Source organism: Micrasema longulum, unplaced genomic scaffold, assembly GCF_059751315.1.
Source record: "Micrasema longulum isolate JH-2025_06_02 unplaced genomic scaffold, ASM5975131v1 h1tg000724l, whole genome shotgun sequence".
Classification (NCBI taxonomy): Eukaryota; Metazoa; Arthropoda; class Insecta; order Trichoptera; family Brachycentridae; genus Micrasema; species Micrasema longulum.
In genome coordinates this window covers 165,794-181,930 of record NW_028277920.1, presented here as the reverse complement: position 1 = coordinate 181,930, position 16,137 = coordinate 165,794, and the positions used below count along the sequence as shown (strand labels likewise).

Here is a 16,137-nt window from a genome sequence, read left to right as displayed (position 1 = left end):
GGAACTAATAGATAATGGTTATAAAAAAATAAAACAAAAGTTTTTTCCACCACTACTATTTATTTACATATTATTTGTATATTTTTCAAGAAATGTTTGCGAGAAAGATTTACCCAAATATTTAAATTTTAGAGCTAATTTCAACTAGTCGTAAATAACTCCATGACAAAAATTTGGATCAGGTGTGGTAGAGCAGGGTTCAAACCTCAGACCATAAGTCCTCTACACTACTACAGGGCCACAAGCCGGTTATATATATATCTTCTTCTTCTTCTTCTTGGTCTAGGTCGTATGGCCTATTTGTGATGGTGGGCTGTCCTGTGATGACATTCAGCTGTCCTTCCAGGATATATATACATATATTAGTCGCCCATTTTTAAAATTCACGCTGTCTAGTTTAAATGAACTGAATATGTCATTTTATGGCTTATTAAATGAGGCACATAAATCTTCTTCAAAAATTTCAAAAACTATTCTTATACAGTCAGTATAACGGTTGAAAAGCATTGTCCAATTTCAAAATGCATCTTGTCTATCTGCTCCCCATTTCCAAATAATATTATCTTGTTCATTTCAAGGTTACATATTTTGTTTACTTTTGTACTTATTCGTTGTTATAATAAATAATAAAATTAACAATGATACATTTTCTCCCCTTAAAACTACTCAAAATATTACCACTAATTAATTTTGCCCCTTAGAAACATTTCCAAAGTGCCATAACACAGTAAGTTACATGTTATCATGTCCTTAAAACAGCAAAAAAAGATATCTTGTCCATAAAATATCTTTTAATAATTTTTAAAATATCTATCGTATTTTAGAAAAGTCGTTTTTTTTGTTAACGCCATATTTAATTCCATTTAATTAGAGATTTTCCTCTTTTTCTTTTATTACTGAGGTCTATACAATTTTTTTGTGAATATCTCAAAACTAAGAAAGTGGACAGGGTGAACATTAAAATAGGCGACTGATATATATTTCTATATTGATTTCAATTCACATTTTACAAATTTTATGATGAATTCCAGTGATTCTTTGTTTGCAGCGGGAATATTAACAATCATCGGTGTCAGAACTAATGGCATTATCTATTTTTGGAAATACTTTAGGTTTAGGAATTATCTCATTTTTAAGACTACGGATGATTTTTTTTCCAGTCGAAACTTGCTTCATTTTAGCTGAAAAAAAATACAGTAACTTTAATTTAAATAAGATGTTTAAACATCTGCATTTCTACATTTTGAGCTTTTGAAACAAAAGCCGCATAGTTTACATAAATGTCCAATAATTATTGTAATATATAATACACTAGCAGACCCGACAGACGTTGTCCTGCCCGAACGTTGGCTTGCCTGCCTTGGAAAAAGACTTTTCATTGATAAGCAGGTACCTAGGTACTTGTTTATGATTAAATTCCAAAACTAAAAATAAATTAATTTTCAAATATAAAATTATTTTTAAAAATGCCAAACTCGTCTCTTCTCACCAACAATGGTGGTCTTTATTCATGAATGCGATTTTAAAAAAAATATTGAATGTTAGTTAATATTATTTTAGTATAACCAAAAATCCAGTCAAAAGAAAAAAATGGAGAGAAATTATAAGGAATGTAAGGAAATAATCTGATTGGGATCCATAAAAAGCAAATGTTATTTGTAAATATTCAAAAACAAACTTTTTTTAAACACAAAAAAACAACATTCTTCCATTTTTCTGTAAATGCATTCTCGTCGAATGCAACTCTGGTAGATTGATGAAAAAAAAATTTATGCTTCTAACTTTGTTTTTACAGATTTGAAAATTTTAATTTCGATGAACCCGCGCAGCGTAAAGATCTACATTTTGTTGAAAATCACAAGTAAATCGGTTTACCCGTTTAGAAGAAGTTTAGTGACTTCACACGTACAGAAGAATTATACAGGGTGTTCCTTAAACCCTGTCACATCCGAAACCACAATGATCAGTATGACCAAGACATATTGGCACATTAAAATAAATTTTTAGAACGAATGAAATTTACAAAAATAAAATATTTAAAAAAACAAATGGTTGCTTACTTCTTCAAGGGTGCAGTAAGGAGAGGGGAGGGGGGAGTATGATACACCGTCAACCACATGGCCACGCCCCCCTCGCTTCTCCCCTGCAGAAGTAAGCAACCATTTGTTTTTTTAAATATTTTTTTTTTTTAATTTCTGCGTTTTAAATATTGTTTTAAATATGCTAATATGTCTTCTTGCCCATACTGATCATCGTGGTTTCGGATGTGACAGTGTTTAAAGAACAACCTGTATATATATAAAGATAAATTAACTTTACTTTGAAATATGACTGTTGCCCAATATATATTGACAAAGTCAAATTAATAGTCAATATCAATAAGTGTACCCTCCTGTCTCGGAGGGGTAAAACTAAGACATCCGCAGCACATGTTCAACCCAGGTCCACTGCCACACCTTTGAGACACTTATTATAGGACGTCCGTTTTCGGAATTCAATATTTGTTATAAAATCAAACCACCTTATAAATACTTTTAATTTTTTAGTTTCATCATTTTTGTGAAATTTTTACATTTGATTTCATTTTTAATCAGTTTTCTATATATTTAAAAAATATATATATTATCTCTAGATGTTATTAAGACTGAAATTAAAATGCTGCCTACCTCAGAACAGGTATTTACAAATACCTAGTGAGGATAGACAGTGCCTAATATGTTTGCATACAATTTAATTTTAATTTAACTTAATTGTATTAGATACCATTGTCACTGTTTTGCAAATAAAACGTACTGCATTATTGACTATAATAAGCGCCGATTTTCGGCACTGAACTGATACTTAGTAAGAGAGAACTTGAAATTTTCAAAAAGTAAAATAACAAAGCATCAAAAATTTAGTCAACATTTTAACTTAACTTTTTTTGTTTTTTTTTGGTAAAAATAAATATTTGCGTTCTTATGATTTACCCAATTATTTCATTTTGAGGGCCATTTTCAACGAATTATAAATAATTCACTATTAGAAAATAAGAATCAAGTTGGCGTAGAGTGGGATTCATACCACGGACCTTTGAGTCGTGAGTCTGAGACACTAGCCACGGGATCACAACCCAATTAAATGTTACCAAAACTGTAAAATTTCGCAATTTTAAAATCACAATATGACAATTATTATTTATACTAACACACAACACACGATTTGGCTAATCTAGACAGACAAAAGTCCTGAAATTGAAATGTTCGAATATTGCTTTTCGTTATATGCCCTTGGATGTTTCCACTAACCGGAAATGCACTCCAAACTATTTATTGTGCCATGGTCCTCTCAAAAACAATGAGTAAGTTACCATTTCGGATGCATGAAGCCGGCAGCCCGCTCAGGGCGACCGTGAACGTTAACTTTGGGCATACATAAGTGTGTTTTATGTAACTTTAAGTACTTTTTAGTGGTGGATTCTTCAAGTAGAGGTGATGATTGATTTATTATTGCATTTTAATTCACCAAAATATTAGTGAAAACTTAGCAATACGGTCATAACAAGCACCATTTTCAAAACACTAAAAATAGCATAATTTAATTTCGGATATGCTTAAAGTACATACTTTAGCAAGCTGAGTCAAGGCATGAAAAAGTTCTCAACATATCATCGCATCATTTGTTGAGGGTATAATTATTTCGAGCGATTATTTTATGATTTTATTTTTTTTTAATTTTTCTTTATATGTGCCCACATAAAAAGAAAAAAAATTGATATTATTATTACCTTAACCTGCAAACTTTTATCTTCACTTTTACACAAAGAATAAGATCTTAGTGCATGAAGCAGAAATAATAAGGCATTTTGTCATACCAATAAGACAAGTAATGTCCAAAAAGGCTTTAGATGCCGACAACAAAGAAATTAAGAAGGTTAGATCGGGTTACACATCAAAAACTTCTTGTGTTCGTATGAATTATGGAATATCATCTGATCCCTATATTTATTTGTAGCAGAAAACGCCTAAGAAAAGCGGCCAAAAATATTTCATTAATATAAAAACATATTTAAAATCAAAAATAAATTGAGTGGAATCAACAAAATGATGTTTTATTTGCTGGCGCATCTCTAAACTGTCACATCGAGTTTAAAATCCTACAAGTCTGATTTCGATTTTTGTCCAGCTAGATTGATCAATTTGTATTTAGCCTTTAGATTTGCAATGACGTTAGATTTTAATTATAGAATAAAATAAAAGTATCTCACGATTCCCCGGCCCATTGATTGCTTCATATTCAGCGAGTTCAACTGGATGCTTCCTTCGCTTGTGAATTCTACAGTTTGACCCATCAGCAAAAGTTTTTGGACACCATGGACAAGAAAAGGGTGTTTTTCCAGTATGAAGATTAAGATGACTCTTAAAAACAAAATTAATAGATGAATACACATTTATTTGACATGTTTTACAATAGAAAATATAATATGTACATATCAGTGTTATTTTTTGAAGCAGTATTATTTGCCCATCATCTCCCATCCACCATCAAAGATGTTACTACATTATCTCTGTTTAAATCACGTCTGAAGAAACATCTCCTTTCTCTTCCTTAATCTCTCCTCCTTTCCTCTTTCCTATTTGTTCCCTTTTCCTATTGAGTAATAGTTTTGATTTAAGGTAATTTATAAACGAATGTTTATTTCTATTTTTATATATCTTTGGCTTTTTGATCTTTATTTTCTATTGAATGTGTTCTGTAACTTGAATTATAAAAATAAAACTATTATTTTTTTGGTTGGCTGGAAGAAATTGCCATTTGGCAATAAGCTAGCCAATGTACAAATAACATTATGTACACGTGCTAACTAACCAATATATCAAAGATTATTAAACTGGTAAGCGATGAATTGTAATGCTTGCTGTTTGCACGGAGGGAAAGCAAAGACAAATGTAAATTATTATTGAAAGAATTCGGCAGAAAAATATTATAATAATTTTGATATATTCTTAACATATTGACAAAACAGTTGTTGAAAATAAATGCTACCTGGGGCACCCTAGATACCCCTCTTAGGCCCGGAAGGGTTAAATACATAACACCTTAAATATGATATTGAATGTATTTTTTGGAAAACTAAATTAATAAATAACCTACCTCAAATGATCGTTTCCATTTAAATCCTTTGTTACAAAATCCACAAATAAATCGGAATACATCTAAATGAACGTACATATGTTCTTTTAAAGTTTTTTCGTATGAAAATGTAGAGGGACATTTAGAACACTTATATTTTACACCTTCATGGGCATCTGTGTGTCTCCGGAGGTTCCTCGAACTTTTATAGCTGGAAAAAATAATATAATTAAATGAAAAGTTCACAATATTATAATGATTTGTTAATATCTTTTATATTAATATATCGAGTGTTTAAATAACAAAAGAAATATTACGTTTTGGGGCAATGTGGGCAAGGAAACGGTCGTTCTGCGGTATGAAAAAGTAGATGAGATTTCAGATTGCCTTTTGTAGTGAATGCTTTACCACAAATATCACAAACAAAACTTCTCTCCTTATTGTGAACGGTTCTGACGTGAAGTTGGAGAGCATGATTGGAAGCAAACCTAAAGAAATTTAGAAAATATGTAAGTTTTTTTTATTATCACATTAGCCAATTTTTTAAAACTACAAAAACATGTAAAATATATAGGGGCAAGTTGTGTTCTCCGAGTGCTTATTTATTTCTAGACCACTCATTTTCTTATTCTACATGCACATAATCTCTAGTCTCTCATAGTGAATGAGGCTTGCTTGACTTTTTAAAAGAATAATCATTTTCTGTTTTTATCCATTTTATTAATACATACATAACTATTGATAGATATTACAACAGATAAACTCCTTAGGGTGATAAAATCCAGTTCTTCTCTTCAAACTTTAAATAACAAATAATTCAGACAGTTTAATATGTAATGTAAGCTTAGTTAGAATGTAAGTATACATATAGAATTGTAAAGCGTCCTTGAGGTGATTTTTCACAAAAATGGCGATATAAAAATATAATTAATGATAATTTTAGATCAGGGAAATATAAAGAGTTATACATAAACACAGAAAAATATCTTAATAAATAAAATAAATATCATATTGCCATATCATAATGTTTGTTAGAACGTGTCATCTTGGTACTTGTGCAGGAATTGAATAAATAATTAATTGCTTGCTGTACCAAAATAGTGTCCAGAGAAAAAGGAGTTTATTTTTCTAGATAAAATAATGTTTGAATAATTAAGTAACAAGGATAAAGAAAATTTTGAGCAGGGAATATAGAAGACTTTCATCTGTTGATTTTTGTAAGAAAATTTTTTAATAATAATATGAAAACAAGAAATCAAATAAAAATCTCGCAAACTTATTATAGTTGTATTATTTGGGTAAGCAGTAAGAAATTGCCATAAAGCAATATACCCACCCTTACATGTATGTAAAATGTATAAATAAATATACATATTATAGGCTAAATATTGGAAGTTTTTTCTAGGAATACAGCTTGCTCCAATGCAGTAAAAACTTAGTGATTCCAATCATAATTTGTATTAAGTATGAATATTTGCGATACCAACCTTCCTCCACAAATTTCGCAGCCACTTTTCATCCTTTCTTCTTTAGGGAGATGATTTCTTTCATGTATCTTCAATTTATAATTTTTAGCAAATGTTTTATCACAATGTTCACATTTGAAAATATTTCCTATAGCGTGTGTCAATAAATGTTTCGTATAATATTTTTCTGTGAGAAAAGAGCTCTTGCATTTGAGACATCTGCAAATTTATTTGAAAAAAAAATTAATAAAATTTGGAAAAATTGCGGACAGTGCTATTTATTATTTTCCTTGTCCATTTATATTAACACAAAGGGAACACTTTTATTTATTTAAATAAAGATATTATCGTTTTATGTTTCCTCAATATATATAGATTTACATTAAATAATATAATTGATTTATTTCTCGACAAGAACAAACTATTTTGGCTGTAGAGTCACATCTTGCATCTACATATATCGACAATAAAAGGCCTAAATGACTGATTTGTCATAAAATAAATTTTGTATAAGGGTCAATAAAGATCATGAGCAATCAAATTCCAATTTCGTATGATAATACGTGATAATATGAATATGATGATTTTATGAATGTCATGTTGTATCGGTGGGTTTTTGATGTAAATGCCAAAATTAATGTCCTGTATTCACGGGTGTCAGCCAGTGACGTGCGGTGACAATTTGACCACTTTCATTGTGGGTGTTTTGTCATTACTTAAATCTCAAATCACACATATAATTAACGTTCAACTTAATCATTTCCCTGTTTGCACCCGATGCAGTGTAATGCACTAATGCAGTATATGTTACACGAAGGTAAGATGATCAGCCTTACGCTTCAGACGCCAGTCCAGGAACATGAAATATTGCACGGTAGAACTACCTTTTTACTTAATATTTCATGTCGACCTTCCCGAAAATCATACTCGGGACCTCAAACACAGTAGGCGGATGGGCCATCACTACACTACGAGGTGGACTTATCTCCACTCTAGTTATTTAGGTTGCTTACCTAAGAGCAGCCATAGAGTTGAAAACACTTGTTCAGGATTCTGGTTTTATTTCAGACACATTACTGTATTCTTAATCCGCCCGGACACATAGAAAACTATACACGTTAATCTGATTATAATAACGTATTCATAAGTCCTTTTTGTCTACCATTTATTAATGTTTTACAAAATAAATATTTGGGTCAAATTTCGGCTATAGTGTAGAAAGAATGATAGAATCGGGTTGTGGTCCCGTGGCTAGTGTTGCGGACTCACGGGCCGGAGGTCCGAGGTTCAAACCCCACTCTACCCCAACTTGATTTCCATTTTCTAATAGTGAGTTATTTACGACTCTTTAAAAATGGCCACCAACATTGAAATATTAGGGTATATTATATGAATACTTCTTTTCTTTTAATAAAAAAAAAAAGACTAAAAGTCGTATCTGCTAAATTGAAAATTTTACAGGACATTCCAGTTTTATGCTTTGCCCTGCTGAATCATTTTTTATAAGAGAATATCTCATATTTGAGAAGCAGAAATGACTTGTTGGCTTAGTAAATATGTGAGGCTATCGAATATATATTACTGAAAAAAAATAGCAAACCAAAATTTTTCAGTTATGACTTTTTTGCTTAGCGTGGCAGCATAGCTATCAGTCACTAAGCTTTTTTAGTGTCAACACAAAGTATTTCTACATTAAGACCTCTTGGAATAACAAGGTTCTAACCAAAAAAAATTGTTGAATTGAGTTATTGAGTAAAAACAGTTCCATTTGCAATAATCCTTCTGACACACTAACACCATATACTGGCTATTGAAATAATTAGGAAGTGTTAAAAGTTTCAACTGCATCCAGTTATTTGATACAATTTGTGAAACAAGGTGCCCAAATTCTATTAAATAATTCAGTAAAATTTTCAGATGGAATCTTGTTATTCCAAGGGGTCGATAAGTTGTTTACCCACATAACTCATAAGTATTAAAAAATAAATAAATAAGCTTCCCTCGTTAAGTTCTCTTTGAAATCAGGTTGTAGTCTATGGTAATGTCACAATCTCATAAATCTGTGGTTCGAATCCAGCTCTACCACAACTTAGTTCTCATTTAACATCATTGAGTTATTTACAACTCCTTGAAAACGGCCCCAAAATTTAAATATTTGATTAAATCATAAGGATGCAAATATTTATTTAATTTTTAAAACTATAATCTAGTAAGAATGTATGTACATATGTATAAAATATAACTTACTTGTAGATAGAATCTTCGAAGCTATGTTTCTTTATGTGTTTATACACATTCTGTTTAGATCTGAGATATTTACTGCAGGTACATAAAATCTTGGGTTTAGTATTGTGAATTTGATTGGTGTGATTAAACAGATCACTCCATTTTGAAAACTCTTCATGGCAAATATGACAAACAAAACTGAAATTTTAAATAGCCCTGTTATATTTATAATATAAAATAAGAAAATTTAATGTTTTAAAATACATGTATACTGTACTATTTAACTAAGCCGATACATTTTATAAAAAATATTTTTGTTATTTTGACGAAACAATGTATTTTACTAATTCAGATTTTTAAAATCCTCTCTGTAATTATTCTTTGTAATGTGACTTTTTTTCTGGTTGTTTATACTAAATCTGTGAATTTTTTTATACTACGGTCAACAGGGTGTTTATGATTGGCAAACCAATTTGTGAATTGTAACAACATAAGTATGAGTATTCAAAATGTTACATTTATGTTCATAAATTTTTTCTACTTTTTCATCATTTTAGGGAAATTTCGGAATACAATTAAATGTTCATATCGTTATCGTGTCCATGACATTTGAAAGATATAATTTTTGATATTTTGTTATTAATATTCACATAGACCGGCTATTTAATTTAATATTTATGTTTCGGTGATTTTAAGACTAAGAAGTCCATTTTCCGTTTAAATAATATTTATGTATTTGAGGGCGAAGCTGTACCCTGACTTACGCGAATTTAAGCTATTTTCATGGGATTCACCCATCGTGTAACTTCAAGGTATTGCGAGATTATGAAGTCGGTTTAGTACAATTAAAATTGTAGATGTATTAACCTTTCCCTTACTGTCCTAAAAACACCCGCGCGTTACGGTGCTGTGTAGTCACTACACATTAAAAAAATAAGAGATTAAAAAAGAGAAAAATGGAATGTTTATAGAGAATGGCTTTAATTAACCATAATTTAATTCAAAGATGATAATATTTCAAATCTAACTGCTGAAAACATGAAAAAATTTGGGTATCGCTAATGACTCGGGTGAAACAAACACCCGTGCCAACTTCCGAGAGCTACTAAGTAGCTAGTACTGGACTACGTGACTGGACATGTAGTGGACGTGTAACGCCAGGTGTTATTGGTATACTGTGAGTATACTTTTGATGATATTTGTAATTTATCCCCGATTTTCGATAAAATGCTTTTTTTGTGCCCTTATAAGTACTTATTATTTAATAACAAATTATTTCAGTCAATACGTAAATGTGTAATGGAGGCCTACTGAAAATCTAAACTCAATATTTAGTGTATTTCTAAAGATATTATAGTTATTAGACGCAATGTGTACTAGCTACACATCACCGGGGGGGGAGGGAGGATTAATAATGTCAGTTTAAGTACGAGCGTGTCCATATGGTCACAGTGGACACTGAGTCCCGAAACACCATCCTCCCACCTCTAGTTTTAAAGTAACTATAGTTGCGTTTACTATATTTCAGCCCGAAAGATATGTTCTTTAGTTGTGCCACAATGGAATAAACATAGTGTGGAATTAATGGCAATTTTTTTAGTAAAACAATTCGTTCATAAAAGACAAGAACCCTCGTTCTTGAAGGGTTAAAAATCAATATCTGTAAATACACTTTTGTAGATTGATCCTTTTATGCTTCTGAGAATAAGTGAACTACTTACTTCATAAACAAACTATTGTTTAGTGTATATCCTTTCTTTTTCAAGTCAATATTTTCATCTTCTAATTTTAAATCAGATTCGATTTTAACTAACGGGTCCAGTTTTAATTCAGCGAGCTGAGAAACATTCTGTATTTTCATCTCCTTTTTCTTCAGGGCAAGCTTGTTCTTCTTCCCTTTGGATTTTTTACTTTTACGGGATTTACTTGTTTTTCTTTTAGATTTCCTTCTCGAACCTAACATACAAGAGTAGTATAAATATATTTGTTAACACTATAGCATTATTGCGCAGGCCAAGAGGCCCAATTACTGGGGCGAATTACAACACAAAACACCCAGGTTTGAGAAAAATCACATTTTTATTTTTATTGTTCTCATCGGGAATCGAACCAAGAAACCTTTTGAACGTGAGTCAAATGTCTTAACCATTACACCACAGAGGTGGCCATTAAGGGAATATTGATCAGTCTTATATATATAGTAGCACATTATGCCTTATTTCATGTCAACCTTACCGAAAATCGAACCCAACATCTCTTGTATAGCAAACGCGAGGCAAATTTCTTGACCGGCTTGCCTATCACATACCGCACACTACACTAGAGGACATGAGTCTTCTCGGCGGTGCCCACGAGCACGGAAAAATTGCTCATTGCCAAAGGAGAAAAGCTGCCCGAAAGAGCTCTCTGTAATCTGGTAGCCTTACCATTATTATATAGAAGGTAATTTGAGAATTAAAAAGGTAGTTTGTGCTAAAAGAAGGTAATCCAGGAGAACATAATATGCACTTCATTGGATTGAGAAAAGAGGGAAGTGAATTCTTCAAATTCATTAACCACTAGACCACAAAGAGGACTAATTTCCACTTGATTTTCTTTATCAGGATTTCTATCTGAGAATAGCTGTTGAGTTGAAAGACTTGTCCAAAATTCTGGTTCTATTTCATGCACATAACCGTATTCTTCATTCCATTCAGACACGGGAAATAAAGTATATTAAAAAATCTTACTTTTTTCCGAGTAGGAATCATCATCATCATCATCAATGAAGTGCGAATCCTCTTCGGATTTAACAGATTGATCGGAGAATTCCTCTTTTATATAATCCTTAATACTTAAATTATCTTCTGGCTTTATTGAATTCTTGTCGTCGTTATCTATTTGCTTATCTGTTACTGAAGACAGAGTTATTTGAGTTAAAGCACATTTATGTGCATACTCGTCAAAGGATGTTAATCTTGATCTACATGATGTGCATATTTGAATTGGTAACAAGTCTTTGATTGTTATCTAAAAACAAAGGTTTAAAAACAAATAGTAATAAATTGACAATATCTTGGGTATGTCTGAATGTTTGTAGACTAATACTGGATTTCACCCTCTAGGAAGTTTATCAAGATTTATGAAAAGACATGGAGAAACCCTCTGAGAAGGAAGTAGGGTCTGGCCACTTACAGGGCTGTCGTGGGCTGCCGTCGACTAGTGGCGACTTTAATTTGGTCCAGTGATGGCAATAGGTTATATCGCAGATTAACAAGAGAGAAAATTCAAATTAAAATAATTAAAATTGACATGAATTTTTTTATATAAAATTAATCTAAGGAGGACTGGACTGTACAGTATAAATTTTTTTTTTTTACATATTTCACATGTCACTCAAATATACTTTGTATTTATTCAGTGCCAGTTGATCAGTTAATCCAATTTTAAGTATTGTTATATAATCAACAATGTTTTGAGTATGTCAAAATGTTTGTAGACAGGCTGGATTTTCTCCATAGGGAGTTATCTAGATCTAAATTTGTTGCAACAGAAAGGGAACACATTTTTAAGAAGGGAATATGGAAGTCTAGGCATTTACGGGGCTTATGACCTGTCATTGGCTGGTTTAAGTGGTGATAGAGATTTCAGCTCTTTTACTTCACAAAAGTCAACGGATTGAAGAGTTGATGAAATGTGGATGTTTAAACATAGGCTGAATGGTAAATGATTCACAGTATGTAAAGTGGCTACTCAAACCAGCCAATGACAGGTTCACCATTCTGCCTTTGTTAAAACATCCATATTTCTTCAATATGGAGGAGATTCATTAGAATTATTTCACCTAATTGGCAACGCCTGCATTTACTTGCAAACTTGTATACAGTCGAACTCGGTTATAACAATCACGGAAATAGTGAGATCTCGGATTTAACGAGGAAACATTAGTTGACATTTTAATTCATGGTTTTCTCCATACAAATATTCACTGTTATAACGAGCTTCTCCTCGGACATACGGAACAAAAATATTGTCAAAAATTATACAAAAAATCTTCAATTGTTAAAAACATCATTCTCGAAATAAGAATCCAAGTTATAAAATCTAAACGGTTGGCTAACGTAAAGGATAAATACCGCCGGGCGTTGGGATTGGATTATATTTATGATAGCTATGTATGTGTCCAAGTACCTAATTGGATTTTTCACCAACAATATTGAAAAATGAACACACATGGTTTATAAAAAATCCAAGCTTTGTGAACTTAGTAAGTGCCGGTTCGGCACATTGTTACAATTTACAGCTGCTTTTGTAGTTTATGAATGACATGTTTGTTTCGGGGTCTTAACGGGGTTTTAACGGGGTCTTTTTAGATTTTTTAATGTTCTAGGCTTATTTCAATACACAATAAACATTACAAGTGGGTGACATCAAATAAGTTCTAGACCAGATCAGTCAAAACCTAAACCCTGTGAAAAAAACTGTATGAATTATATGTACAAATATGTATTTACTTGTTTACTTAGTGACAATGTGCAATAGCGATTGTATAAAAAACCCTTCTCTGGTATAACGAGTAACGCTTATAAAGGAGCAAATTCAAGTGATCCCATCTTCCTCGTAATAACCAAGTTCAAGTGTATTTCTATTTAGACCGCCGATGTGATAAATGCTGAATTTTAATTTCATAGATTTTAATAAATCAAAATATTTGTCAGTACTCTTCACAAATATTTTGATTTAAAGGTCATTTTTATAGGTCGTAAATAAATGCATTATAAAATGGGAATCAAGAAGCGGAGGGCGAACATCAAACCTGTGATCCAGATAAATAAAATTTGAATTAATGCTGACTATTAAACGATTTATTTTTTACTAATTTCAGATCTAAACTGACTATAACTCTTTGATGATCTGTATGAGTCGGAAAAATATTACATTTAAAGAAAATAAAAATAAATTGTTCAAAAGTGACAAAACTGAAGGAAAAATTGCGTTAGTACGAACGATATTCATTTACAGTTTAAAATCTCAAATGACATAATTATAATATGCGTTAAATTATTATTACTTACACACATATGATAAACCATTAGAAAGCGCCATTGAAAAACGTTTATTCTAAATCTGACTGCCGTCTTTTCTGAAATCTATACGTAATATAAATTATTCTACATATTAAACAAAAGGGGAAAAAATACGAAGAAGTCATGACAGGCAAGACATAATTATATGAATTAAAGTAGTATATGTAAAAAAAAAATTATATATATATATACTTACGTGTATTGAGAGATATTTTTGAATAATTTCTACGAGAGGAACATTATCATCCGAAAAAATACAGTCTAAAGATGAATTACACAATTCAGCACACAATCGACACGGGCTGTTCGAAGTCATTATTTACATACAATTTTTGTGTGTATTAATTTTATTCTAAAAGGGTCACACAGGTAAATAAAGCCGGATCGACAACAAAAACAATTATTTTACTGTTATTGGATATAATATAGAGATGAATGATCGAAATCGAGCAAGATTTGACGATTTGATACAATTTGACACTTGTCAACAGTCAACACCTTCTTAAATATCATAGACAAAAATCAAAAGACACGAGTAGAGTGATATAGTAACTGGTTGCGAGATTCGAATGTTCGATTTTTTACATAACCGTAATCGTTATAATAATCGGTAAAAATCGACGGTAAAAATAGACAAAATAATGCCAAAATAATAAATTCCTGACGATGAAGTAGTAACCTTGAAACCTGTCGAAGTGTAATTTAAAAAATTAAGTGGTTTATACAAATTTATCAACAAATAAGTGTAAAATGTCATACCACAAAGTGAAAAATGTTTTTGATAACAATAATATAAAATAATGCTTGTTTAAGAAATTGGTTATACAGAAACTTTTCTTGCGAAAGGTCTTAGTAAATAAATATAAGCTTTTATGAAACAATCGTACACGTATCAATTTATAAATGACAAACTTTCGTTTTGCTGTTTTTGTAAATGCTTAGAATAGTAAAGTTAAGATTCATGAAAAAGTTTTAGAAAATATACAACCTTAAAATAAGACACTTGACTCAAATACGGAAGGTTCTGGGTTCGATTCCTGGTGAGAACACAAAAATTAAATGTGATTTTTATCTAGCCTGAGTGTACTGTACTGTAACTTATCACTGTAATTGGGCCTCAAGGCCTGTTGTGGTGCAAATAATTAAAAAATCACTGACTTGAAATTTTAAAAGATGAAAATCTGTTCCTTTATAGTCGTTATCGACTGAAAGATACTACATAAAGATTTAAGATTTTTTTAATGCGAATTAGTGTACAACCGGTTATCAGTTTATATTTTTAAAAATACATCGATCTAAAATGGATGTTTTTGCAAGTGCCAAGTTAATCTTTTGAATTGTGAATTTATTCTGGCAGTTGTAATCAATATTTTATACTTTATATCAAATAAAAAATATTTTTAAAATGTTGGAGTTTTTACATTATTATTATTTCTTATAGTTCAGAAGTTACGTTCGTTCGTTCGTTTGAACATAAATAAGGTATCAAAAGCTGTTATTGTATGGGAAATAATTACCAGTTGCAAATACATACCAAAATCAATTTTATCAAATTAAAAAAAAAACATTTCTTCTTTATTTATTTGTTTCATACTTCACAAGAATACATTATATTATAATTGAATTCAAAATGTTTTCCTCACTGGGAAAACCCATGCCGTGGAAGAAATGTTACAATTTTAGTTTAGTGTAATGTATAAATATATATTTCTTACACAATCATTTATTTAAGGGTTTTTAAATATATATTATTTGAAAACATACATAAATTTAAACACATTAATAATGTTCTGATTATGTTCAAATGCTTGTAGACAGGCTGGATTTCCTTCTTAAGAAGATATTTGGATCTTCATTTGTTGCAACAGAGAGGAAATACATTTTTGAGAATGTAATATGGATATCTTGGCATTTATAGGGCTCATAAACAAAGTCATAAGCTCTGTAAATGCCTAAACATCTATATTCTCAGGCCTGTTAAGTTTTACGAAAATAATTTTCCCTCTTTCCACTCAATTTACTCTTAACAGTTTTATTTTATTTTTTAAACTGTTTTTTTACTTACACTATTGTTAAATCTAGTTTTAGTAAAAAAAAATATTTATAACCCCGGCATTTTTGTTTGATGTGGTCCATTCACTGCGCTATACCTCGAAGAGCTCTTTTCTTGAAACTGATATGGTTCCCGTTAAAAAACAACAAAAATTAATCCGCAAACATAAGCAAAAGGTCTTATGGAAACAGAAAAGATATAAACAGTGTTTGCT

The 16,137-nt window shown here is 30.9% G+C and overlaps 1 protein-coding gene across 3 annotated transcripts; it reads right to left on the bottom strand.

Annotated features, from left to right (window-relative positions):
• Positions 1–40: 40 nt before the first annotated feature.
• LOC148279450 (uncharacterized) lies at positions 41–14,384 on the bottom strand. 3 transcript variants are annotated; one of them, XM_088229920.1, is made up of 10 exons: positions 14,067–14,378; positions 13,859–13,933; positions 11,534–11,813; positions 10,526–10,760; positions 8,826–9,002; positions 6,600–6,797; positions 5,430–5,600; positions 5,134–5,323; positions 4,247–4,397; positions 41–1,181 (listed from the first exon to the last, which is right to left on the bottom strand). In XM_088229920.1, exons 1-10 carry the CDS (start codon positions 14,184–14,186, stop codon positions 1,057–1,059), a joined length of 1,722 nt encoding a protein of 573 aa, XP_088086046.1. In that variant the 5' UTR covers positions 14,187–14,378; the 3' UTR covers positions 41–1,056. The 3 variants fall into 3 exon arrangements, with proteins under 3 accessions (XP_088086046.1, XP_088086049.1, XP_088086048.1); XM_088229923.1 differs by having other exon boundaries at positions 13,859–13,926; positions 14,067–14,377; XM_088229922.1 differs by lacking the exon at positions 13,859–13,933 and having other exon boundaries at positions 14,067–14,384.
• Between the last annotated feature and the right edge of the window lie 1,753 nt (positions 14,385–16,137).